The sequence below is a fragment of the Kwoniella botswanensis genome, chromosome 1 (assembly GCF_036426115.1).
Source record: "Kwoniella botswanensis chromosome 1, complete sequence".
Lineage (NCBI taxonomy): Eukaryota > Fungi > Basidiomycota > Tremellomycetes > Tremellales > Cryptococcaceae > Kwoniella > Kwoniella botswanensis.
This window is the reverse complement of record NC_088599.1, coordinates 5,406,293-5,430,000: the sequence shown is the minus strand read 5'-3', so window position 1 is coordinate 5,430,000 and position 23,708 is coordinate 5,406,293. Positions and strand designations below refer to the sequence as shown.

At 46.3% G+C, this 23,708-nt stretch overlaps 11 protein-coding genes across 11 annotated transcripts in view; 5 read left to right on the top strand and 6 right to left on the bottom strand.

Moving 5' to 3' along the window:
• L199_002065 (uncharacterized protein) overlaps positions 1-2,052 on the bottom strand; it is a gene marked incomplete at both ends in the record, with an annotated part of 2,193 nt that extends 141 nt beyond the window's left edge. Inside the window, 9 exons of the mRNA XM_064887815.1 lie at positions 1-329; positions 381-408; positions 467-835; positions 899-1,200; positions 1,253-1,359; positions 1,416-1,519; positions 1,576-1,614; positions 1,667-1,864; positions 1,933-2,052. The exon at positions 1-329 is cut by the window's left edge and continues 141 nt beyond it. Of these exons, the coding sequence (XP_064743887.1) occupies positions 1-329; positions 381-408; positions 467-835; positions 899-1,200; positions 1,253-1,359; positions 1,416-1,519; positions 1,576-1,614; positions 1,667-1,864; positions 1,933-2,052 (1,596 nt within the window). The remainder of the gene's footprint in view (positions 330-380; positions 409-466; positions 836-898; positions 1,201-1,252; positions 1,360-1,415; positions 1,520-1,575; positions 1,615-1,666; positions 1,865-1,932) is intronic.
• A 526-nt stretch (positions 2,053-2,578) lies between these two features.
• On the top strand, positions 2,579-4,751 carry L199_002064 (uncharacterized protein; the record flags this gene model as incomplete). Its single annotated transcript, XM_064887814.1, has 11 exons — positions 2,579-2,618; positions 2,678-2,801; positions 2,861-3,053; positions 3,098-3,234; positions 3,280-3,563; positions 3,614-3,687; positions 3,743-3,898; positions 3,948-4,077; positions 4,130-4,231; positions 4,290-4,519; positions 4,566-4,751. 11 exons carry the CDS (start codon positions 2,579-2,581, stop codon positions 4,749-4,751), a joined length of 1,656 nt encoding a protein of 551 aa, XP_064743886.1.
• Positions 4,752-4,858: 107 nt separating this feature from the next.
• Positions 4,859-6,111, bottom strand: L199_002063 (uncharacterized protein; the record flags this gene model as incomplete). The annotated part of the gene is made up of 5 exons (XM_064887813.1): positions 4,859-5,089; positions 5,159-5,231; positions 5,284-5,520; positions 5,585-5,676; positions 5,728-6,111. 5 exons carry the CDS (start codon positions 6,109-6,111, stop codon positions 4,859-4,861), a joined length of 1,017 nt encoding a protein of 338 aa, XP_064743885.1.
• Positions 6,112-6,991: 880 nt separating this feature from the next.
• On the bottom strand, positions 6,992-7,427 carry L199_002062 (uncharacterized protein; the record flags this gene model as incomplete). Its single annotated transcript, XM_064887812.1, has 4 exons — positions 6,992-7,015; positions 7,069-7,143; positions 7,198-7,205; positions 7,265-7,427. 4 exons carry the CDS (start codon positions 7,425-7,427, stop codon positions 6,992-6,994), a joined length of 270 nt encoding a protein of 89 aa, XP_064743884.1.
• Positions 7,428-7,664: 237 nt separating this feature from the next.
• On the bottom strand, positions 7,665-9,007 carry L199_002061 (uncharacterized protein; the record flags this gene model as incomplete). Its single annotated transcript, XM_064887811.1, has 7 exons — positions 7,665-7,863; positions 7,932-8,043; positions 8,099-8,255; positions 8,305-8,475; positions 8,518-8,661; positions 8,719-8,836; positions 8,889-9,007. 7 exons carry the CDS (start codon positions 9,005-9,007, stop codon positions 7,665-7,667), a joined length of 1,020 nt encoding a protein of 339 aa, XP_064743883.1.
• Positions 9,008-9,380: 373 nt separating this feature from the next.
• L199_002060 (uncharacterized protein) lies at positions 9,381-10,748 on the top strand (the record flags this gene model as incomplete). The annotated part of the gene is made up of 7 exons (XM_064887810.1): positions 9,381-9,515; positions 9,573-9,730; positions 9,789-9,817; positions 9,873-10,058; positions 10,109-10,356; positions 10,409-10,524; positions 10,595-10,748. The coding sequence occupies 7 exons, from the start codon at positions 9,381-9,383 to the stop codon at positions 10,746-10,748; spliced, it is 1,026 nt and encodes a 341-aa protein (XP_064743882.1).
• A 171-nt stretch (positions 10,749-10,919) lies between these two features.
• On the bottom strand, positions 10,920-12,982 carry L199_002059 (uncharacterized protein; the record flags this gene model as incomplete). Its single annotated transcript, XM_064887809.1, has 8 exons — positions 10,920-11,155; positions 11,232-11,416; positions 11,472-11,654; positions 11,722-12,107; positions 12,173-12,340; positions 12,396-12,469; positions 12,545-12,769; positions 12,835-12,982. The coding sequence occupies 8 exons, from the start codon at positions 12,980-12,982 to the stop codon at positions 10,920-10,922; spliced, it is 1,605 nt and encodes a 534-aa protein (XP_064743881.1).
• A 480-nt stretch (positions 12,983-13,462) lies between these two features.
• On the top strand, positions 13,463-14,932 carry L199_002058 (uncharacterized protein; the record flags this gene model as incomplete). Its single annotated transcript, XM_064887808.1, has 6 exons — positions 13,463-13,723; positions 13,801-13,820; positions 13,879-14,009; positions 14,171-14,418; positions 14,493-14,547; positions 14,607-14,932. The coding sequence occupies 6 exons, from the start codon at positions 13,463-13,465 to the stop codon at positions 14,930-14,932; spliced, it is 1,041 nt and encodes a 346-aa protein (XP_064743880.1).
• Positions 14,933-16,151: 1,219 nt separating this feature from the next.
• On the top strand, positions 16,152-18,376 carry L199_002057 (uncharacterized protein; the record flags this gene model as incomplete). Its single annotated transcript, XM_064887807.1, has 3 exons — positions 16,152-16,445; positions 16,496-16,766; positions 16,995-18,376. The coding sequence occupies 3 exons, from the start codon at positions 16,152-16,154 to the stop codon at positions 18,374-18,376; spliced, it is 1,947 nt and encodes a 648-aa protein (XP_064743879.1).
• Positions 18,377-18,627: 251 nt separating this feature from the next.
• L199_002056 (AP-2 complex subunit sigma) lies at positions 18,628-19,678 on the bottom strand (the record flags this gene model as incomplete). Its single annotated transcript, XM_064887806.1, has 6 exons — positions 18,628-18,729; positions 18,817-18,869; positions 18,953-19,073; positions 19,298-19,369; positions 19,511-19,570; positions 19,655-19,678. The coding sequence occupies 6 exons, from the start codon at positions 19,676-19,678 to the stop codon at positions 18,628-18,630; spliced, it is 432 nt and encodes a 143-aa protein (XP_064743878.1).
• Positions 19,679-20,081: 403 nt separating this feature from the next.
• L199_002055 (uncharacterized protein) lies at positions 20,082-23,677 on the top strand (the record flags this gene model as incomplete). Its single annotated transcript, XM_064887805.1, has 13 exons — positions 20,082-20,342; positions 20,403-20,604; positions 20,701-21,328; positions 21,383-21,665; positions 21,792-21,970; positions 22,038-22,264; positions 22,326-22,427; positions 22,494-22,569; positions 22,633-22,882; positions 23,011-23,074; positions 23,144-23,158; positions 23,266-23,512; positions 23,575-23,677. 13 exons carry the CDS (start codon positions 20,082-20,084, stop codon positions 23,675-23,677), a joined length of 2,637 nt encoding a protein of 878 aa, XP_064743877.1.
• Between the last annotated feature and the right edge of the window lie 31 nt (positions 23,678-23,708).

Here is a 23,708-nt window from a genome sequence, read left to right as displayed (position 1 = left end):
GGCAAGTTTCCTTTCGTTCACCTCGAGATTCTTTTCAGGGAAAATCAGGTAGGAGACGTAGTACATGGCAGCCGCAATGGTCCAGGTCATCACGAATGAGATGTAAAAGAGGTTTTGGGCTCCAGGAGCTATATGGACTGATTTTGGAGCGATTGACCAAGCAAGTGAGGGAAGACAGGGTAGAAGAGCTACAATTGTGCAAATTGCGGCTCGTAGGTTGATTCCTTTCCAGAACCAGTATCTGGATGTCGATGATCCATCGTACAGATCAGGTACTGATATATTGCCCTTTTTGATGAGGTAGTAGTCAATAGACATGATGGCAGCGACTGAGAGCAAGTCAGCGAGGCTTTGCCACGATGAAACTGAATGGGACTCACTTGGACTAAGCCAGTATCCGTAACCACTCTGTAAATTTAGCAAAACAATCAGTAAGAGCATGAATGAAACTAAAGTCGCAACTCACCAAGAAAGTCAAAAAGGCTGCAGCGTTGTTGAGTAGCTTCCAAGGGACGATGGCTACACCCAAGATGGTACAAATGACCTGACCTCGACGGATGGTCATCCATCTTGGGAACAAGGCAGTCACATCGGAACCGAAGGGCAGTGAATTGGTGGCGAGATTGACCGCGAGGTACGATAAAGCGATGGCCACGGCGCAGAGGAAGACTCCAAATCGAGCGCCATGATTGTCAGGATACTGTTCAAGCATGTAGTTGAGCACGTCCCACAAGTTCCAAAACGCTGTGCCAGTAAGTTTACGCCCTGCAGCCGCGACCAAGATACCGTAAAGACAGGGAAGAGCCGATGCGATTGGGTAGCCTATGAGAGTAGTCTATGCATGCATACGTGACGATGTTAGCAAAGCTATAAAGTTGAGATGAATATCAACACTCACCCATATAGCACTTCTAGGCTTGTCGGCGTACCTAGCCATGTCACCCTGGTTGACGGTGAGACTCGAAGCCGTACCCAGTCCAGTATTGAACGCTCTCAAGACAAGCCAGATATGCGCTGTAGTGGACACCGGCTTATCCACGGCGATGTACGCAAACGTGACGCCATGGGACTTGACAACCCACCAGATCAGGATGGCATGCATGGCTGCAAATACGAAGATTGATTTTCCGATGTAAAACCACTTGAGATCACGGGAATGAATGAACGAAATGCTGACGAAGACGATCATGAATATGAAAACTGGTCACGATACCGTCAGCGGGGCTCATAAATACGACTGGGCGGCACTCACATGAGAGGAGATCAGGACTTGTGATGGAAGCTGATTTAGGAAGAGGAGGGAGCTTTGCATAAGAAGGGAAGATGGCAGTGAGTGCTACTGTCACACATCTACCTCCGCTGTCGATAGACGAGTCAGTTTCTTCTCCTTCGAGCGAAGACTTTCGTTGACTCACTAATAAGAATTGGTTCCATTCCAGATGATACAAACTATTGCACGCATCATTATAGCCATATACGAACCCCACATGCCGTAGGAAGTACGCGCAAAGACAGGAAACTTGTATTGATCATGATGAGCACTACTGCAAGCTCAAAGAACAGGATACCACTCACTCCGATGTGGTATCTGGCAGGTCCTCGACCATTGAGAACCTATGGTAGCTTGACATCAGATCTGCACTGGTAACGGGATTAGATTACTTACAATCAGAATGGTGATCAAGATGTGGGACGTTGCGATGGCAATGTAGGCATCTCGAGGAGCAAGACCAACGTTGATCAAACTGGAGCCGGCTGTCCAAGAACCTGCACCTGCTGCGTGTGCTACCCAGAACGCAAGGAAGGTCCATTGAGTCCATTTACGATCTTGAGGAGGTGAAGGTGCAAGATCGACATTACTCCACTGTACAAGGGCACTGTAAACTTTGCGATCCGTTCGCATGCAAGTAACCATCGATCTCGGGTACTCACTCGTATGTTGTATTTGTCATTGTTGATCAATTCGTCCGCTTCCGGCTGAGGGGCCTCGATATATCTGACGAAGGCCTGTCTTGAATGAAAGGCACCTTTGAGGTTGTCGTACCAAAGCATCTTGCTTGCAGAGTTTTCGATGGGTGCTTGAGGGCGAGTGTTCAAAGACATCATCACGATCATGCTATATTTATATTTATGAATATGGAGCATACCGTTCTTATCATGTCATGATCTCCTTATCTTTTCTGGAAAATGTGCCTCGGAAGCATTCCGGACATTTTGGCCGGGCGGAACCTTACCTTTTGCGACTTTCGGAACACATCCGGGGCACACAAAAGGCTTATCTGTCTGGACACTCGCTGAGGCCTCTACGACTGTCGTATTCAGTCAGATTGGGTGTGGACTGTCATATAACGTATGGCGAGTCACGTGTTGAGAATAATCAACAACATTTCTTCATCTCCGTCTTTTGAACGATCGACGTCGCACTCGCATGAGTAGTAGTAAACAGAGGGTCGGTATGAGCATTGACAATGGACAAAACTTGGACACCACCAATGAGCTGCCCACAGACGCTGAGAAGCAGCTGCAGGGTCTGCCTCAGCTGCGTCAAGAAATCTCAATTCAAGACCAGTCCAGCAGGATGTCGAAAAAGAAAATACTTGTTGTATACTTTGGCATAGGTGTGTCCTATTCAGTGAAGTTACATAATATACCAGCTGATGAATGGCGGATCTTCAAGGGCTGGCTCTCATCATATCATTCATGGACCAGACTGCGGTGACAACAGCGGCACCCACAATCGGAACGGACATCAACGGATCGGCGAGCATATCTTGGTTGGGAACCTCTTATCTTGTGGCCAAGTATGTTTAATGTCATTACGGTTGACAAGCAGGTCGCTGATATGGTAGCACTCCCTCAGTTGCGCTTTTCAGCTGGTTTATGGCCGACTGTCCGATATTTTTGGGAGAAAGATGATGCTACAAGCAGCTCTCTCCTTCCTTGTCACTGGCAATCTTTTGTGTTCATTCGCCAAGACACCTGTCCAGCTGTACGCATTCCGAGCGATTAGCGGTATAGGCGGAGGAGGGATAAATAATATAGCAATGGTCATCGTGAGTCATCATTGTGCACCGAATCGCAGCTCATCATCTATCAGGTCTCAGATATCGTTCCTCTCGCCGAGAGGGGGAAATATCAAGGACTAATATCGGGAGCAACATCCTTAGGAAATGCAATCGGTCCATTTGTTGGGGGAGGATTGGCCGGGGCGAATCAGTGGAGGTGGCTTTTTCGGTAAGTATTTAGCATCAAGAGTACCGAAGCTCAGATGTGTTTCAGAGTTATCACAATACTCGGTATCGTCACGATGGCGATGATTCATCTTATCATCCCTCTCAAGCCGGTCACAGGCTCAATGTCCCGTAAATTGATGCAGGTCGATTATTTGGGAGTCTTGATGTCTTCGGCATCCATAATGCTTCTTCTGGTGCCTATCTCCGGAGGAGGTAGTACTTTCGCCTGGTCAAGTCCCACGGTCATTGTGCTGTTGATCATTGGGGCCATATGCGGAATCATCTTCTTGATTGTAGAGGGCAAAGTAGCTAAATTACCCATCTTACCTTGTAAGTCTTGACGGCCTTTAGTTATGTTTGAGGTGTTGATCAGATTTTAGTACGGCTGTTTCGTCTGAGGACGCCTTGCCTAATCAGTTTCCAGTCATTTTTCATTGGTATGATATACTTTGGGGTGAGTGAGTTATCGTATCAGACATCCTACAAGAGTTGACTGGTGAGGAGAAAAGAATCTATTCTATGTTCCCATCTTTTTCCAGTACTGTAAGGGTTACACTCCTTTATTCTCCGGAGCCCTGGTTCTTGTCTACACACTTCCTCAAGCTGTGTGGGGAGTAGGGGCAGGGTTCTATATATCGAAGACCAATCATTACAAGCGAATCATCGTGAGTTGATTTGTGTCCAAATTATCACCATCGACTAACAGACACACAGGCGAGCGGTGCGGCTCTTTGGACCTTGGCTCTGGGACTTCAACTTGTCTGGAAACCATCTACCCCTTTGGGCGTTCTAATAGCATTTCTGGAGATAAACGCCGTGGGCGTTGGATTTAGTTTACAGACTAGTGAGTTGGAATAGATCTGTACGAATATGGCTGACTCTGTTACTTCTGGCAGCGTTGATCGCTGCACTCGCCACAACAAAGCCAAAAGACCGAGCTGTGGTGACAGCGTCGCGGAATTTCTTCAGAACGATGGGAGGTGCCTTTGGCCTGGCGTGTGAGTATACTGACATATAAAACCGACAAAAAGGCTAACATGGGTTCCCACAACAAAGCGGCTAGCGCGATTTATCAAGCTGTAGTTTCGTCTAAATTCTCGCAAATTACTAGCTTGTCAGAAACTGAAAAGCTGAACCTTCTGGACTCCGCACTCGGGAATCTATCTTCCCTGTCTTCCGAAGCCGGAGGTCAAGTGCGGAATGCGTATAACGATGGGCTACGGATGGTATTCGTAGCTTTTACGGTCTTTAGTGGAGCTTCTCTGCTCCTAAGCTTGTTTATCGAGGTATGTTCACAGTTTGGCAGCGGAACGCTATCTGACAGTGTTTTAGGAGGTCCTGTTCGCAAAGGATAAGCCAACAGAACCTGACAAGTCGGTCCAGATTGATGATGGGTCAACTCCATCGACCGGTACAGATGAATCTCAAGAGACAGAGTCTATGAAATCGACAGTATTAACCGACGGGCTAGATATAGAAGTAGCTGCTGTACCTTCTGCGGGATCGAAGGTACAGTAGCGGGCAGCACACGAGTCTCTTGTGATACAAATGATGACTTGCAGAGCTCGGGCCTTGGGTCGCTCACAATGTTGCAAATTAATTCATATATTCGCCTCTTGCATGGATCAGGTCATATATTCCCAGAGAGCGTTATCCAGATTGAGCCAATTGAGATCAAGACCATCTTCAGCTACGACCGCAGATTTGGTAACGTCTGACGTGATACTATTCGTCAATTGATCGATCTGATCTCCAGAGGGTTCGCTCAAAAATGGTGTCAGACCAGTTGATTCTTGTTGTAGTAATGTCAATTCTGGTTGCTGGACTTGTTCATTCGCATTGTTTGCGTGAGTCCTCTGAAAGATGATAAATGAGGACGAAAAATGGTGAGCACTGTACATCATCAAAAGATTCATTTGACTTACCTCATGATCAGTTTGCATTTTGAGACCAGGAGCCAGATCTTCCTGACTTTGGCTTTTGAGCGAGTCATATAGGCTAGAGCCTTTGGTCATTAGAGAAGATCATCGGAGAAAAGTTAAGGGCTTACGCTGCCAGTGGTACAAAATTTCCTTGAAACATAGACGTTATTGTGTTTATGACATTGGTGAGCGATTGCGTATTTGATGAGGCTTCGGTCAGGATTTCGTCGGCCATATGTTCGAACACCTCAGCGAAAGGACGGGCCTCGTGGAAAAGTTGACTATACACCGCTAAAGTGCCTGAGCATGCACGTATTGCCCTTGAAGAAGTTTTTCTGGAGATGACGCTTGGGGAGATGTATAAACTGTCATGGGTATTGTAATCAGTCGAATATTCGAAAGGGGGGATATTGGAATGGACCGACTGACCAATACAGCAGAGTTGTACCACATAGCAGAGTATGACATACACTGATCGTCGTTTGCGTTGTAGCTGGACCTTTGTGAACAGTCCTGTCAAGCTGAGATGTTGGAAGATCTGGTCAACAAGTGCACACCGAAGCGAAACTCACCTCACAAGCTTCTGCAGCGGCAGTAGCGCATAGACTCAAAGTCGGATCACCTGGATTGGCTTTGATGATGGAAGGTCGCAATACCAACAGGACGCAGAGGAAATAGCGCCACCTCAGTCGATCCTCAGCTTGCATAGGAATGGCTTGATCCCCTTGAGTTGTTGGTATATTTCGTCTCCACTTCTCTAATTCCGTAAGGAATTCTACAGTCAGCTCGCGTGAGGTTGCGGGATTCCTCAAAGCTGGCAAGGCTGCATGTATGCGGGATCGAATGCGGTACATCTTGATCGACATGATAGCAGATGTCATATCTGTGGGCACAGTATGTCGAGCTGACCTGATTGATTCCGGATCCGTTACAGCAGAATTGATGTCGAGGGGCATATCAACGTCGATGGCTTCGTCCGGAATCGACACTGGTCGACCTGATGCATGCGAAATCAGTCGGTCAAATGTGTACGCAGACCAAAATACCCTTTTTCTCCACTGATCCTCCAACGGATCGCGAATAGAGACATCCTGCTTGTAGATCCCGATCTCGACGCATAGTCTCATTGCAAGACCACCAAGAAGCCACAATGATAACCCGGACGTAGCTCGAAAGGCAAAAAATGTCGTCAATAGAAGGACTCGAGCCGTCATCAGATCATGGGGAGTCGTAACGATGTCCGAATATTTCCAAGCCTGTTCAAAGTATGATTGAGCAGAATCTAGACCGGAGGCGGGTTCGAGCTGTATCCCTATGGCATAGATGCCCCACAAGAAGAAAGCACCGACTTGTTCCTCGTACGGGTCCGTAGCCTTCGCATGGAGGTAGTTGTCGCGATTAGCTTGCCATTCGTATATCTGATTCCAGTCAAGAAAAGGATAACGGCATTGAAGATGAAAGTAGACAGTATGGATAAGCCGATTGGCAATATCAATTGGGGGAATACTGGGATTGGGATTTGCGGGTGTATCTGAAGGGGATGTCGGTTGCATTACAGAGCTCAGGTCGGTGGGATGTGCATGTGAGGATCGCTTAAATGGCAGGCAGCTGGGCGGTCAGTATTTCTCATGACGGTAATCTACTCACCTGTGGAGTAGGCCAGATAGTGCTGTACGCGTGGTAGTGGGAGGTAGGGTTCGCTGAGGCTTATCAGTTTCTCCATCGGGAAGATTCGAAGGCTTGATCGGTGTATCCGATCGTTGAGACATGTAATGGTCCCTTATTTCTGGATGGTCTGGCATGATCTCGAACAGCGCTTTCTCCAGCTTTGCGCACCTATTTTCCAATGCTACAATATATCTGTGCGACCCTGTCAGCATGGGCTTCATACCCCTCTGACTTTTGAGACTCACTTGGTATATCCGGGACGCATGACGATATCTTCGAACACACAAACTTCTGATGCCTTCACGCAAGCTGCACAATTTCTGTCCGGGAGATTAGTCAGAGTCGGCTTTTCTCAGGTAGACAGCGCCACTCACACGGACGACTCGTCAAGACGATAGCATTTGAGCTTCTTCAGCTTACAACGATTGCAGGCGTTGATACAGCGATGCCTGATAGGCTGATCCCGGGGCGGACTACATCTTTGTCTCTTTGTTGGCTTCGTTCTTCGCAGACTCGAGCTGGAAGTCAACTCGCTATGTCCGTCTTGCTCTGTAAAGCGATTTGTAGGGCTCCAATCATCGGGAATGGAAGGACTATGACTCATTTCGTGTATTGTGATGCTATGAAAGAGACGAACCAAGGTAATAGAGCGGTCGCATAAGACAAGGAGTTGATCTGGGGTGAGATAAGAACAAGACGATTGTCTGCACGGATAAGGTCACGTGACCGAACTTTTATTTACGTGAGGCTCAAGAAGCTACAGTACGTATGCTGGCAAAATGCAGACAATGACAATATGAGAATGAGTAGCATAGCTATATAATCGTATTTACTGAGATATCTATGACGCCAAATGCTCGCTATGTAGCTTGTAGGTTGGTCCGACTTCTTCATATGGGTATTTCTCCCTCCAGAAACTCGCAATCTCTCTTCTAGTGCATACCCAGACGTCAGGTTTTGTAGCGAGGTAAGCCATGAATCGCTTCAACGCCATTATCCGCCCAGGCTTACAAACGAATCTGTTGTGCATCGCAATGGTCCTAACATAGGGTAGCAGTGGAGCTTAGCTTCGGATAGCTCGTTGACCAGTGGCAGTGTTAGCACCTACATCATTTTGGCAGAGCCCCTTCCGCCTTCAGCATATAGCGCGTCGAATTCAGCTTTAAGCATTTCGAACCAGTCGTCTGGGGCGGATACACCAGCTCCGCCAGCCACAAAGACTACGTCCGGGCGTTAGTGAGACATAACCTAAGCGGATGAAAATGTCACACTCACATAGGTGGTCATTCGTACACAGAGAGTACGGAATCATCAACATTCCTTTGTCTTCTCCTCCATAAATTTCTGCATATGGGTCAGGAGCCCAATATGGTTCGTCACCAGCGTAAGTATCTGAGCAGTATAATAGAGGTACATTGCGCTCCCGATGTACCTGTGTGACATGATCAGCTTGGGTTTCACGACACCATGTGCTGACCCACAATTGCCCTCGCTAATTTCTGACTTTGGTGACTAGTACCCACAAACCACCCTGTAGGTACATCTGAAAGCCCAGTGGAAGCTTGTAGTCTGTCAAACGATTTGTTGATGTGGGCTTTCACTTCCTCCAGATTTTTGCCGTGATTTTGCCATCGGTTTCCGTGGCATGCTATCTGCGGGATTTAGCTTGATGCATCGCATAATTGGATACTCACCTCATGACCATCAGCTACTAGCATCTTAGCATATGGTCCGGTCACCTCGAATGCCCTGGCACATGTCCAGGTTGTCCACTTCCAGCCGTATTGACGAAAAAGTTTCAATAACCGGGGTAAACCTTGACGAATCCCCCAGTCGAACTGGTACATTTACTTACAATCAGTCTGCTGAGCATTCGGTTTGCACTTAGCACTCACCATGTCTTCAACAAGAGCGTCTCTCTTACCACCAGAAGTGGCCTTTCGGTCATAATGCAACTCATGCAGCATGGGGCAAGATCCATCGTCACCATTCCAAGGGGTACTTTCTGCTCCTCTGCGCCAAGTTGTCAGACTCGTTTCGGTTCAAATCGATTTGTAGCACCCACTCTTCATAGTTGAGAACAAATGAGACGGCGATCTTGTTCCCACCTGGCCAAACACCAGGCCGACTTTCCAGTCCATAACCTACATAATCACGAGGAGGGAGATAGTGATCCGCTGTCATGTTGTGTGGTCGATCCTTGTCAAGATGTTTGGTGGTGTATCTTGAATATACTTCAGCGACTGAACGATTAATAGGAATCTAGCAGAGGGCATCAATCACGGTCTCAGAGGCCTTATCACACGAATCTGGTGGCTGCACTCTCTCATTTGCAGACCATGGGGATGAGTTCCGGTACCTGAGCATTCCGAACATTCCGGGTCGATTTGACAATCGGAGTTGGCCGAGACCCCTAACATCCTTATCTCTGGATCCTTTCCGAGTCCGTGCATGGAAAGAGAGGTATTCAGCAGGTCAGTCGATTGTTATGATGTTAGTATATGCAGATGAGTTGCTGATACTTCTTTTGACTAATTGACTCATCCACAAATCCGCCATGACCAACGATAGATACACTGAGGATTGGCTTGAGAGGGAATTCGTGGGATATGGCTTTGATCAGCCTGATCCTAAATGGCCTGGTGGAGGCAAGATCTGCGTCAGCTTCGTTGTCCAGTACTACATGGGAGCTGTGAGTGATGAGTGTGCCGTAAGAAGACATGTAACTGAGTACATGGTTGAACCGCAGGAGCTGAACATCCTGGAAGGAGATCCTACCTTCTGCTCGGAATATGTAGAGATCCCAGCTAGAGCACCCCCTACTGCCATGCGGAGTGAAGCCAACGAAATGATGTATGAATATGGAGCTAGAGAAGGTGTCCCCAGACTTCTCGACATATTCAACAAGTGGGTCTCACATAACATCCACATCTTCGCCCCTAGAGCTGACTCGTTTGCTCTGAAGATATAAAGTACCAGTCACATGGAATATCTGTGAGTACAACAAATGAAATCTCAGTAAGGTTACTAACTTTCCCTTCAACTGCAGTCACTCGAGCGCTTGAAAAAGCTCCTTACTGGGTAAGGCCAATCCTCGACTCTGGTGCGGAGCTTTCATGCGGTGGACATCGATACAGAGATAATTTCTACGTTCATCCAGAAGAGGAGGACAAACTCATAGGCAAGAGCATAGATGTCTTGCAGGAATTGACGGGAGACAAAACAATTCCTAAAGGTGTGCTTGATTGTAATAATCATTTCGGTACCAGCTGATATCAATAACAGGATGGCTTGTCGAACGTCGATCGAACCTGTCGACCAAGCTATACTCTTTGACCCACAAAGAGAGAGGATTACCCCTTTTATACTCTTCCGACTCATGTGCCGATGATGTCCCTTTTTGGATACCCAGTCCTACTAAAGAGGAGAACCAAGGTCTTCTCATGATTCCATTCTCATATGATTGTTCGGATCTGAGGTTCAAAATGAAAGGTAGTGGTTTTGCTAGTCCCAAGGATTACTTCCTGCATCTGGTCAGTAGTTCCACCATGTCGTTCTGCAACTTATAGCTAACAGAGTATACAGAAAGATACGTTTGATTGCTTGTACGAGGAGGGGGAAGCAGGAGAAGCCAAGATGATGACTGTGCTTCTGCACCCTCACATCATCGGTAGACCCAATCGTGCTTTTTGGCTTGAAGAGTGAGTTGTGGTCTTAAATGTACCTGACACACTGTGTGCCAGTGAAGAAGTAGCTGAAAATCTTTTACAGATTCATAAAATACGTTCAATCCAAACCAGATGCTTGGGTGGCACGCAGACAGGATATCGCCGAACACTGGACAAAAACTTTCCCGTATGATTCTAAGACCGCATTCGGGCAAACAAAAGTACCAGAGTGCGGTCAGATCTCCATTCCTATGTGATCCTCTCTGAGGTCATATGGCTAAATGAGAATGCATATGTGTTTCATTGCCTGGGGAAGCACGTTCATGACTGTCCGAATCTCATCAACTATATATTCGATGTGCCAAGCAAGATAAGTCTCTATCACTATCGGTCAGCCAGGCTCGTTGATAAAATCGAATGCTTATAGCTTATTCAACATCAACTATGGACTTCCAGTCCACCGATCTTTCCAAAGCATCAGCAACTACCATAATTCCCATCTCATTGAACATTTTGCCAACGATCATCATTCCGATGGGCAGCTTGATCCCCTGGTCGTCTTCTGATAGGATATCTTCTGGCATTGGAGATGCAAAACCGACCGGTATCGTCAGAGCAGGGTGACCTGTGAGGTTGAAAGCGGCAGTGATCGAGGCAGTACCGGCTGGAAGAGATGTGTGATGACTCAGTACTAGCATTACTGGGTCATTGCAATGTACTATAAAGTCTGATATACTCACGGGCATGATCAGCCCATCCTAGCGGACCTGCATGAGCTGGGATGTGTCTTCTAGGAGGTTGAGGACAAGTAGGCATGATGATCGCATCGTACTGCTCGAAAAGTTTGTCAAATTCGTCTCTCATCTGTCTAGTCAAGTTCATCGCACGACCATAGGCCGTCGGGTACTTGAGCCATGCGTATTCGCTATGATGCATTTAAGTAATCAGCGTGGAGTCAGCCATTGATTCGAACTACTTACCATGACATTGCGGTACCTGTAACGAAATATTTGGCTTTGTCGTACTTGGACTGATCCCACGGTAGAAGATGTTCCCAATAATCATTCAGGTAGAGTCCACGTCTACCAACTTGTCGACCTTGACGTGTCCCGCCAGAAGCGAGCTTGTTGATGATATGAGAAAGGGCTGGGGTTAAATTGAACCTGCATAGGAAAACAATCAGAATCACTTGATAGACCCAAAGGGATACGCGAATAGACTTATACACACATCGGTATTGATACTTCATCTACAGTCATTCCCAATGCTCTAAATTGCTGGGCCGCTCGCAGGACCAATCTCTTTACGCTTCCAGCTACGAGTTTTCCATTCAATGCTTCGGTCAGAACACCAATCTTTTTGGGGCCTATGGACGACTTTCGAGCCGCAAGCAGTAGGTCCCTATATCTTGGTATATCACCGTACTTGGGCGCTCCCAATTGTCGATCATCGATATTGTCGTAACCTGCAGTAGCTTGTAACAGTATTGCACAGTCCAGTACTGTCGGAGTCATAGGCCCGACGTGGTCTATGCCTGCATCGGAAGTGAGGACACCGGTATATGGTACTAGACCGAAGGTGGGCTTCAGACCAACGATACCGCAAAAGGAAGCGGGCTACATGATGTCCACTCAGCGTCAATAGCTTTCCCAGGCAATTTCCTTGCCTAGAACCCACTCACTATCCTGATTGAGCCTCCTTGATCGCCGCCAATCGCCATATCTACCTGCCCGCTGCCGACCAGAGCGCCACATCCGGAACTTGATCCTCCAGTGGTGAAGCCTTTGGCGTAAGGGTTCTCGACGGGTCCGAAGGGTGATGAGGATGAAGTAGCCCCGTGAGAAAAGTTCTGGGAAAGGTCAAGTGTGAGAAGGATTATGATCTGATCATTCGGAGGAACTCACCTCGCAAGCGGCTTTACCTAGGATATGACCACCATTATCCAGTACCCGTGATACTACGGTAGCATCTATATCGGCTATAAATCACATAGTAGCAGCACAAAGCCTGATGAGCTCACTCTGATATGGTTGAAGCAACGGGATCCACTCACGGGTAAAATTCTCAAAAGCGTCTGTCCCGAAAAGCAGAGGTACTCCAGCCATACACACGGTATCTTTGAACACTACAGTCTTTCCACTTAAGAGTTTACCTGAGTCCTTTTCTGTACTACCTGCATGACATCTCCATGCCCATGCTCGAAGCGGGTTATCTTTCTTCTCAGGAAGGTACACATCGGAACGAGGGAAGTTTTCGAAATCGGGAATCGGCTTGTAGTCTGCAGAAATTGTATGGTGTCACTAGTAGCTCCTAATGTCCTCTTGACTCCGATCAAAGACTCACCCGGAGTGTTCAAAATGAGTTCGCACTGAGCATCAGTCTTAGCCAACAACGCCAGATACTCTTCTTCGTGATTCGGTGGAATGGTGAAGCCCAGCCTTAGAGCAGCAGCTGATACCTCTTCGGCAGTCACAGGTGTCTTGATGGGCATATTTGATGGTCCCAGAGTGTCTTGGTCATTGACAAGTTCAAGAGTGTTGACATACTCATATCGATTAGAATGGCTCATACAAGTACTGGAAATTATATCATCGCGAAAGATAAGGGATAACACTTCGGAACGTTTCCGACCGGTCAAGTCCGTGCGGCTTGCCAACTATGAATTTTCCAGTTCACAGCAGATTGATTTAGTCCTCATTGGACATTGGAGAGCAAGAGAGGGGTGAGACGAATAACAAAGGGTGTTAACGAGGCACATTTGGCTTCCGGCGCCGATGAGTGATGCGAGTAGCTGGAACGGTGAGAGACAATGCAGCTTGCGGCTTGCCCTTACTGCCTTCACGATCAGCATTCGCGAGTTCATGCCTCCACCTATGTGATTATGTCATCAACACAGAGAAGCACTGGTCATACAAAATCCCTTTTTCTTCTCCTCAACCATTCTCTTTGACGTTGCACGACTCGATACGATATGTCCAGCAACTCCTACACACAAGATGATCCCCGGATCCGTCCGATCCCTCCCTCACGATACCCGTGGACACCCTTATCTCCCTCCAGCACTGCTGACGATGTCGTCAAAGTGTCATTGATACTCACCTCGACCGTCATCGCACCGACGAATATGTTGACTTCGTTTGATACGGGTGAAGAAAAGACTGAATTGCCCTGCCATGCGGTGTTGGTTGAGAAAGGAGATGAAGCGATGCTCTTTGATCTGGGTCTAAGAGAGGTGAGTGATTGTGGATTTCTAACTGAATGATATAAATTGTATCAGCCGCTAATGAACTTGTATCGATGGAATGACAGGACCCTGAGAACTTTCCAGAGTCAGTATGTTGGGCCAATCACTCCGTAGCAGACACGACTGATCGCATACATACCCAGACCGATGCATCACACGCTCCTCAAGATCATGGGAACTCGATCGGCACCCGGGCCTATCAAGACGTTGCAAAGGGAGAAGTACAACTTGGATAGATTGAAAAGCGTCATTATCAGTCATAAACACTTTGATCGTACGCCTAACAGCTTTTCTCCTTCTGAATGCTGTCCGATGTACTAACACTGACTGATGCAGACTGGTAGGTAATTCACCATCATGCGATTGTCATAGATCTGACGCTCCCAAGTGGTGATATCGGTACACTCCCCTTCCCGGAACGTCCTATCATTTTAGGTCCAGACTCGTTGAAGTCCATTGGTCCGGGATATCCGAAAGATTCCAAAGGACAATGGCATTCAGAATGGTTTGACAAATATCGATTTGTCGAATTGCCTAGTACGGATGACAAGGGTGAATGGCCAGGTGAAATCTCTACGGTCATCCCAAGTAGTGGACAGAGGAAGTGGGAAAGTATAGGATGCTTTGATAATGGATTGGATTGGTTCGGAGATGGTAGTTTCTGGTTGATCGATGCTCCAGGTGTGAGTGTCACAATCATCAATATATGGCAATCTTTCATATGTTGGTCCGAAGTTCACAAGGAGTGAATTACTAGCACTGCGCGGGTCACATAATGGCCCTATGTCGAGTCACTGCTCAGCCTGATACTTGTATGTCCGCTTTGATCTCGGTGTTGGCCAGGGTGTACGCTTATATGTGATTTTCCCAGACGTTCTATTAGCAGGCGATGCAGCCCATCATCAAAACATGTATCTTCCCATCCCGACCCCTGAGGCCGATCTTAGATCTCCTAAACCGGTCATTGATGGTAAAGTAGCATTCGCCGAAGATCCAGTACAGGCTACATATGTGGTCGGTCAATTGACACGGATGAGTATGGAAGATAACGTGATGGTCCTTCTGGCCCATGAGAAAGAAGCGATGGGAGTAGTTGATTACTTTCCGGAGGATATATGTGAGTGGAAGGAGAAGGGATGGAAGGAGGAAAAGCAAAAGAAAGTACTCAAAGATGCGATCAAAAGGGCGCAGATTTGATGATACATTTGTTCATTATGCATCCGAGGGACCATTTGAAAGTGTAGGATCTGGGATTTACCGCCGGATCAGTTGACATGCATATTTCTCTTTTTGATCCCATATTTGGCGAAAGGAGGGGACATCCTTGCTGTGTATCTCAAAGCGCATCTGGAGGTAGACCACTTGTGATCGATCAATGATGACATATGTAACGCTTTGCAGGTCTCTGACTGATATCAACAACAGCAACAACCAGAGCAACAAGCACAACAAGAACATGAGAAAATACAGTAATTACTCTTTTAGCGTGTTTTCTCTTATGATTAGTGGTAGTGCTGTTTCACTTGACGCGTCTATCATGCAGACTTGCGAGACCATGTTTGGTGCGCGTCTGGTTGGTCTTTAGAAAGGATTGTATGTACACATGAATGCAACCAGTATGTGGATTCACCCAGACACATATGCATATGAGTGTTTTGTACGTACAGTACAGTTTGCCGCTGTGTTGATTGTAAGTATAGGTGGACCTTTGATCAAATATTGACGCTAGCTGATCACCCTCCTTTCACCAGAGTACCAGCCGGATCCAGATGGGGAGAGTCAAGATGGTGTTCAAGGGATGCATGGTCTTCCAATCCCATTAGCACTGCGTTCATCACTCTCATATCCACATCCACGTCCACATATGGGAAACCTTTGCAGCTGCTCGACTCCACATCCTAAGAGTCGGCATAACGTAAGAAGAGATCAGCGGGAGCCCAAGGCTTCCCGAATACCAGTACGCCAAAAAGAGATTCCAGAATTTCAACCGGAGGAAACCCCTGATCAAGCATCAAATCGTCAACAAAAAAACCGGTACAGCCAGAAGGTCAGAGACCCGGCAATCGCACTCGCACTCGTCAGATAAAAGTTATACGAGGAATTTAGATTTAATTAGGAGGTGCCTTGTATACCGACGCGTCGAGGTTGTGGGGTCTTAGATAGGGTGAAAACCAAGCCCATCTCGATCAAAAAGATAGCATACTCGCTAGTAATCGAGGGTACCGAATTAACCAAGAAGAAGATTTTGCATCAGGCGACCTAGATGACTTCAGAGTGTGGGATACATGATTGAGACTGGAGGTCATCTTCGAGTTATCGTGTCGGTGTTGTTAGTGTAACCAGATATATACATTCAATTGAAACGGGTCGTGCTGGTCACGACTCGATCCCATCTCATCATCCAGTCGCACCAATAATGTCATCAACTACCATCCTTGCGCCACCAATCACGGCAGCGTCCTCCACCTCTTCATCCTCCAAGATCAATCGATTGAGCACCTCTTCGGCCGGTTCCCACGCATCATCTTCGTCCAACTGGACACCTTCACACGATTCCATATACTCGGTATCATCGGACGAGTGGTCGACTTCGTTGGTGACTCCTCGAGGCGAGAAGAACTTCGATGTGGAGATATTGAATGATGTCGAGGAAGATAATGATGACAAGGTGGATTATATCGATCTGACAGGAAAGGAAAGTTGGTGGAATGTGAGTAGTCAGTTTATGTAAATCGGGTGGTATACTGATGGCAAGGACAGGCCACTCCGAAACGTCTATCACGCCAGGAGAAAGAGAAATCTGTCGAGGACAACAGATGGTTAGATGATTCACCCACTTTACCCTCCACTTGTATTTTACCAGAAATCGAGACGATACCTCCGATCTCGCTTGATCCACCTATATCAGCGCGAAAGTTGGGCAAGCTACCTACAACTCTCAGGCCTGAGATTTCAGTTGCTAGTCAATCGCAAACCGAGACGAATATATTCGATGTGTTTAGTCTGGGCAATGGAGTTCAGCGTCAGAACGGTGAGTACGATTTTACGTATCTAGTGTCTGAAGTCTGGAATGGGTTCGTTGTGCACATTGAATATGTCTCACATATCAACTCCGCCAATTCTTGAACCTCCAATTCAGATTTTAGATAAACTCTGTTGATGTCTTACTTCTTATGTTGTTAATCGATACCCCACCACTCCACCCATTCGTATGGTATGGAAGATCCCTGTTGACTGGCATTGGCTATTCATCACGTAGATCAACACCATCAGGATATGTTCGCTAGCGTACCGATACGTCGACCATTTACAAAACGCCGACCACCTATTCCTTTTTTCTCCCCCAATACCTCTGCTTCATCCTCTTCTTCACCAATTTCTCAAGCTCGACCACCCCCAAGTCGCCCACCTGTACCTCTCAGGGCATCTTCGCTGAAATCCCTCTTCGACCAAGCAACATCAGATAATCAGATCGCCCGATCATCCTCGCCCATACCTTCCCATAGACCCAAACCGATCCGCACATTCTCACATCCTCCGTCCGCTTCTCTGAAAAAGCACAGACGGATCTCACCCGTCTTACTTCAACCCATATCAGAAACTCCAAAAGATCTTGACATACCTCCAGAAGGAAGTTGGGCCTTACGTCGACCGAATCGTTCGAAGCCAATACACAAATCGAAATCACAACCTAATTTACGTGTTCACCCCAAAACGTCAGAAGATATGACCATTAAATTTAGATTGAAGAGATCCAATTCTTCAAATGGTACTTCTGTAGATGGTGGATGTGGAAATGGAAGTGATTTTATGCCATTGGATATATTCCCTTCTTCGTCCAGAGCATCAGGCTCCATGGATGTGGATAGAGATAGGGATAGAGAAGGTAGAGCGTCGTTCTCGGACATGGCAAGATCATTCGTTTCTCGTCCTTCTTCTATACCTGTACCTGAAAGTCCAAGTAGGATGAGTTTGGATGGTAGACAATCCCTCAATCTCGGTATAAATACGTTGAAGAAAAGCCCAAAGTCGAATAACTTTTTCAGTATAAAGAAGAATTCCGGCCAAATGCATTCACAAAGAAGACCTTCTTTATTGGGATTACCAGAATGGAGTCCTCGACCTAATTCACGATCAAATAGCGACTCTTACGTTCCTCAAATATCGCATTCAAAGACATTTGAGGCGTTAACATTAAGGACCGAAAGTGATAGTGGATCACCTCTAAGGTTGAGTATAGATGTTAGAAGGAGGAGTGGTGAGAATTTGTTCAAATTACACATGAACAAACCACACATCAACACATCACGTCATTCAATCGCATCTTCCATTTCTTCTAAAATTAATAATCACCTTGAAGAAGAAGATTTATTAGCTGTTTTAGAAGCTGAGCAGTGGAATTGGCCTTCACCGCCTTTCAGAGTTATCAAAGGGCATGATACTCCTACACCTGGATTATCAACTTCAGGTACGCTAGAGAGTATGATTAGTACCAGTCCACAAACACCTAGTGAAAGTGAATTTGTGTTACATGGTGAAATTGAATATTTAGCCAAGTCTAGTAGGGAGAAAGACAAGGACAAAATGTTCAGACCGCTTAGTCTGGGAGGAAGTGTCGAAAGTTTGGATATTACCTTGTAACAATATATAGAAATGTAAGGGCTTTTGTGTATTATTGACCTTCTGTATAACCGTTGTAGCTATCAATATTCTCTTAGGCGTTATGAATGTATATCATTTGGTATGTATGTTGTCACTTCAGTAGCTCGGCTTGATAAAACCGAAGTGATGCTTACCTAGGCTAACGTGCAGCGTTCAGCTCGAATAGGACATACAATTTACATCTCTACTAAAATACTATAAATACAATAAATCGTGTCCACCTCAACAAGCTATTCTAGTTTTTCCAAATAATCGAGTCTATCCAGTACGACCTGCTTGGAAGTCTCTTCAATCTCTCCTGCCAAGAACACTTCATCGAGAATTGCGTAGACCTACGATGGTATGGGAAGGATCAGTATAATTCAGGTCACAGTGTGATGATCTCAAGATTACGTTAAGATCCTAATGAGAATACGTACCTTGTAGAATGAGAATACCAGATCTAATTCGCAGACATTTTGGAAGAAAGCATCTGCGTTTATAGATCAGCATTTGTCCTGAGAATATGACAAGAGTATATCGGATGAAAGCTGGATTTTAGATTTGAACACCCACCTAACACCTCCACGAACAGATGGATAGCTTCCAGATAGGCTAATTCGTTATCGTTCGAATCCACACATACGCAAAAGAAGAGTCCGGCGTATCGTCGGTAGACGATCTTGTCGTTTCGGAACTATGGCCAGGGGGTAGAGAGGAGACGAGAGTGAAATAACAGAAGAGAAGAGGAGCATTGGGGAGAGGTGATGGCGGGTCAGATTGCCGAAGATCATGAATGCGCAAAACGTTGGGTAATATCCATGAAATAGCGTCGTAAGGGGAGTTCGAAGTGACGTTGTAGAAGAGTTTCTGCATTAGCGATACACGAGACTTACGCCTCCCTAAACAGTACGTACTCACCTCGACAAAGTTAGATTGGTATTTCTGATCTCTAGGTGCTATCAGACGATGAACTTCTCCTCTCAATCGGACCTAACAGTTGTAGCATCGGTCAGCATTGCTATCTCGACATGTCCCCCGGCTATTCGTCTCACTAGGTGAGAGAGAAAGAGGCGATAACTCTGATGATATGGGGGCTGAGTAGTGATGAAATGATATTACACTCGCACATACCTTTTCATCATCGTCATATGGTGAATACCATTTCGAAAGTCTCGTTTTCCCTTGTCGGTTCTGTAGATCAGCAAATTTGGTTGGTGTCAGTCAGAATTCGCCGTGTATCAAAACTGTGGGGTATCAATGAGACCTGTAGCTCACCTGCACAAGAATGAATTTGATCATCTAGAACCAAGGATGCAAAGTGAGGTAAGGGAGCGGAGAGACGTTGTGGGATGATACCTGTATCGAGTGCTTGATTGATTTTTGGCGAGGGTTGGGTAAGATCCTGGTAGTTGCCTATCTGTATCGATTCGATCGACTGAGTTTGGCGGTGGGGAGTGTTGTGAATATGATAGTATTGGTAGATGAGAATAGACCAAGACGTCGATAACTACGAGCAATGTGTCTTCCTACGAGTAAGTGCGAGGGTGGGTGAACCGTGCGCCCGACGGTGCATGGGTGCCACGTGGGCCCTCATTTCAAGCTTAAATTCAAGTCAACACAGTACTCGTACTCGGTAAATCATCATATCTAGTTCCCCTCTCCTTTCTCCTCTTCCAATTCACTTCACCACGACACTTGCAACATGCCACCGACGTACGGTCCAGTACCCGACGAGGATGGAGAGAATGTCCCACTAGCTCCTTCACCTCAGACACCGAAAAAGAGGAAAGATTCCTTAGGTCTGTCAGACGCGTCATCAACTGAATTCAGAGATCAACTCGAGGTAGAACCGTTCGACGAGAAAGGTGATAGGTTCAGGGACGATCCGAGATTGGAGGATGAGGTTGGTAATGGAGATGGAGATGAAGATGAACAAGGATATATCGTACAACCTCCACAGAGGGTGAGCGTTCATTCACCATGCCCTAGGTCGTATCAGTCGAGTATGTTAACTCGGTCACAGCTGCGATCTCGTCAGAAATCACGAAAGATCCTGGCTATCCTCATAGCCATCCTTGCATTTGCAGCTGCTATAGGAGTACTAGCAGCTTCTGGCTATTCTGCACCGACTTTTGGGAAGAGTGGGAATCAGAGGATAACGATGGATCATGTGTTCAATGGAACATTCAACGCTTGGAGTAAGCAGCTCGATTGGGTCAAACAGGGTGTGTTGCATCATCCATCAGTCGGTGACCGGATGAGTCTCACTTGATGCCTTTGTTTCCTACACAATGCTGACTCACTCTGCTATCTCATCACAGCCGCCGATGGTACTTTCTCCCACATCAACAAAGACAACAACATCGTGCTCGCCGACGTGCACAATATGACTGAAGAGACAGTCCTAGTCGAGTCATCCAAAGTGGTTGACGAACATGGAAATAGATTACACTGGCAATCATGGTGGTTATCTGCTGATATGGAATACGTCCTATTCAAGACTGATCACGTTAAACAATGGAGACATTCATCCTTTGGGAATTACTGGGTTCATCGACGTTCCGATTCTACTACTTTTCCCGTCATCACTCCATCGAGTCATCCGACAATCACTAAATGCGTTTGGTCGCCTGTCGGACACGCTCTGGCATTCGTATCGAAGAATGATCTATACGTAATAACCGAAGAAGAGATGCATTCTACAGGTAGACCCAAATCGACTAGGATCACAACGGATGGTAGCGAGACGATTTTCAATGGTGTTCCAGATTGGGTATACGAAGAGGAAGTATTCGAAACTGATTCGGCACTTTGGTGGTCACCCGATGCTGAATCTATAGCTTATCTAAGGAGTGATGAGTCGGCTGTGAAAGATTTCAAACTTCAGTATTATAATCCTTCAAATGACGCTTTTGAGGTTCACCAGTATGCTACGGAGTTAGACATGAAGTGAGTAAATCAGCTTTCTGTTGGCAGCATATAAGCTAATTTGGGGTTGACTAGATATCCTAAACCGGGCACACCCAATCCATTAGCCACGGTCCATACATATACCATATCCTCTCAAAGTCGACATCAACTAGCTTGGGAAGGTGAGATGCCGCTTGACAATCGGATAATCATCGAAGTAGGCTGGGTAGCAGATAACGGTTTGTTGGTCAAGGAGATCGATAGGGCTGCTAGGAAAGGAAATGTAGTGTTGTTCCAGGATGGGAAGACTCAAGGTGATATAGTGAGGATTTTAGGTAAAGAGGGGGAAGAAGGTGATGATGGGTGGATTGATCATGTGAGTGATGGCTGTCATGTTTGCCCATCTAGATGTTCAGAAGTGTGAACGAAAGATCACTTGGGTGGCCAAGAATCGTGTCCGATAAGACTGGTCGTTGCTCATTCTCATTATTTACTCCTGTAGGGCCAGAACGTCATTCCCGTCATGGGTGCACTTGAAGGTTATCTCGATATCGTACCTAATGAGGGATACAACCACATCGCCCTCTTCAGTCCCATCAATGCTACTAAGCCTATATGGATCACTTCGGGTGAATGGGAAGTAACCCAGATCTCAGGCGTGAATGTCGATAAAGGTATCATGTGAGTGAGATCTTGACTCTAATCATAACATTCATATGCAAATCAATGCTGACGGACCCATAACTAGCTACTTCACGGCTGCGACACCATCGATCGATCGACATATCTATTCTGCACCTATGCCGACATCGACAACCGAGCAATACGATCAGACTTTCACTGCTTTGACCGATAATTCCTCACCTGGATATTACGAAGCGTTTTTCTCGCCTGGTGCTGGATATTACGTTCTTGGGTACAGAGGTCCGGAAGTACCTTGGCAAAGATTATTGGAGACAAATCCTGGAGAAGAGCGTGAGTATAACATACCGAGCTAAGAAGCACTGCAAAGCTAACAGCCACTGGTGGAATGTAGCCATCAATGTACTTCTTGAAGGCAATCCCCAGCTGAATCAGACGTTGAGCGAGTTTGTAAGGCCGATCATTACCAGGCAAACCATCGAGAGTGACGGATATGGTGTGTTTATACTAAACCATCTATACAACCAACGAGAAATCTACTGATGTACCTTGCTGACGACAGAGATCAATGTTCTGGAGATGCTGCCTCCCAATATCGACACATCAGGCCGAAAGAAATACCCAGTCTTGATGAGAGTGTGAGTGTAGCTCATTTATCACTTACACAACAAAAACCGTGTGCTGATGTTGGGACCGTCTAGATATGGTGGACCAGGTTCTCAGATGGTACACAATCGATTCGAACGCGATTGGCATTCATACCTAGTAACTACTTTGAAATACATCGTAGTGGTTGTAGATGGCAGAGGTACCGGATTCAAAGGTCGAAGACTACGTAATCCGGTCATAGATGATCTGGGGCATTGGGAAGTTGTGGATCAGATAAATGCAGCGAAGGAGATGGCAAAGAGAAGTTATGTAGATAGGAACAGGATTGGAATATGGGGATGGGTGAGTGACTTGTATATCCAGAAATGTCACATTTGTCCCAAAACTCCCTTGCGCTATCACAGTCCTCTTAGTCCTTCTTTGTGTGGAACAAAAGTCTGGTTCTAGCTGACAAGTCGATGTTCCCACAGAGCTATGGAGGTTATATGACTTGTAAGACTATCGAGGCGGATTCAGGTATATTTACGTTGGGAAGTGAGTTATGCTTGATAACATGCTATGAGAACGAGGGATGTTGAGGCTCATTATCATCTTTACTCGTAGTGGCTGTAGCACCAGGTCAGTTGATCTTGCTCGTCCCGACCGTCGAGCTGGGTTGTTCACGATCGATTTCTTTGATTTGGCTAGATTTGACCGGACAATGCTGATTCCACTTACTCTTGCAGTTACCGACTGGCTATACTACGACTCCATCTACACCGAGCGATACATGTCTGTTCCATCATCCAACCAAGACGGATATGTTCGAAGCGCGGTGAACAACGTCACTTCTTTCGCGGGCGATAAAGTGGATTTCATCTGGGCTCATGGAAGTGGAGACGATAATGTCCATTATGCCAATTCGGCGAGCTTGTTAGATAAGTTGACGCAGGAACAGGTCAGAGGTTGGAGATTTAGGATGTTTACTGATTCGTAAGTTCCTCACTTATCATATACAGAAAACAGAGGATGCTAACGATTCATGTATGATATAGTAATCACTCGATGGATAAGAGACAAGCTTATAGAGAAGTATATGAATGGATGACGGATTATCTGAAAGAGAAGTGGGGAGTAGGCGGGAAAATACATCATTAGTAGATTACAAGAACAATAGATAAGGACATTT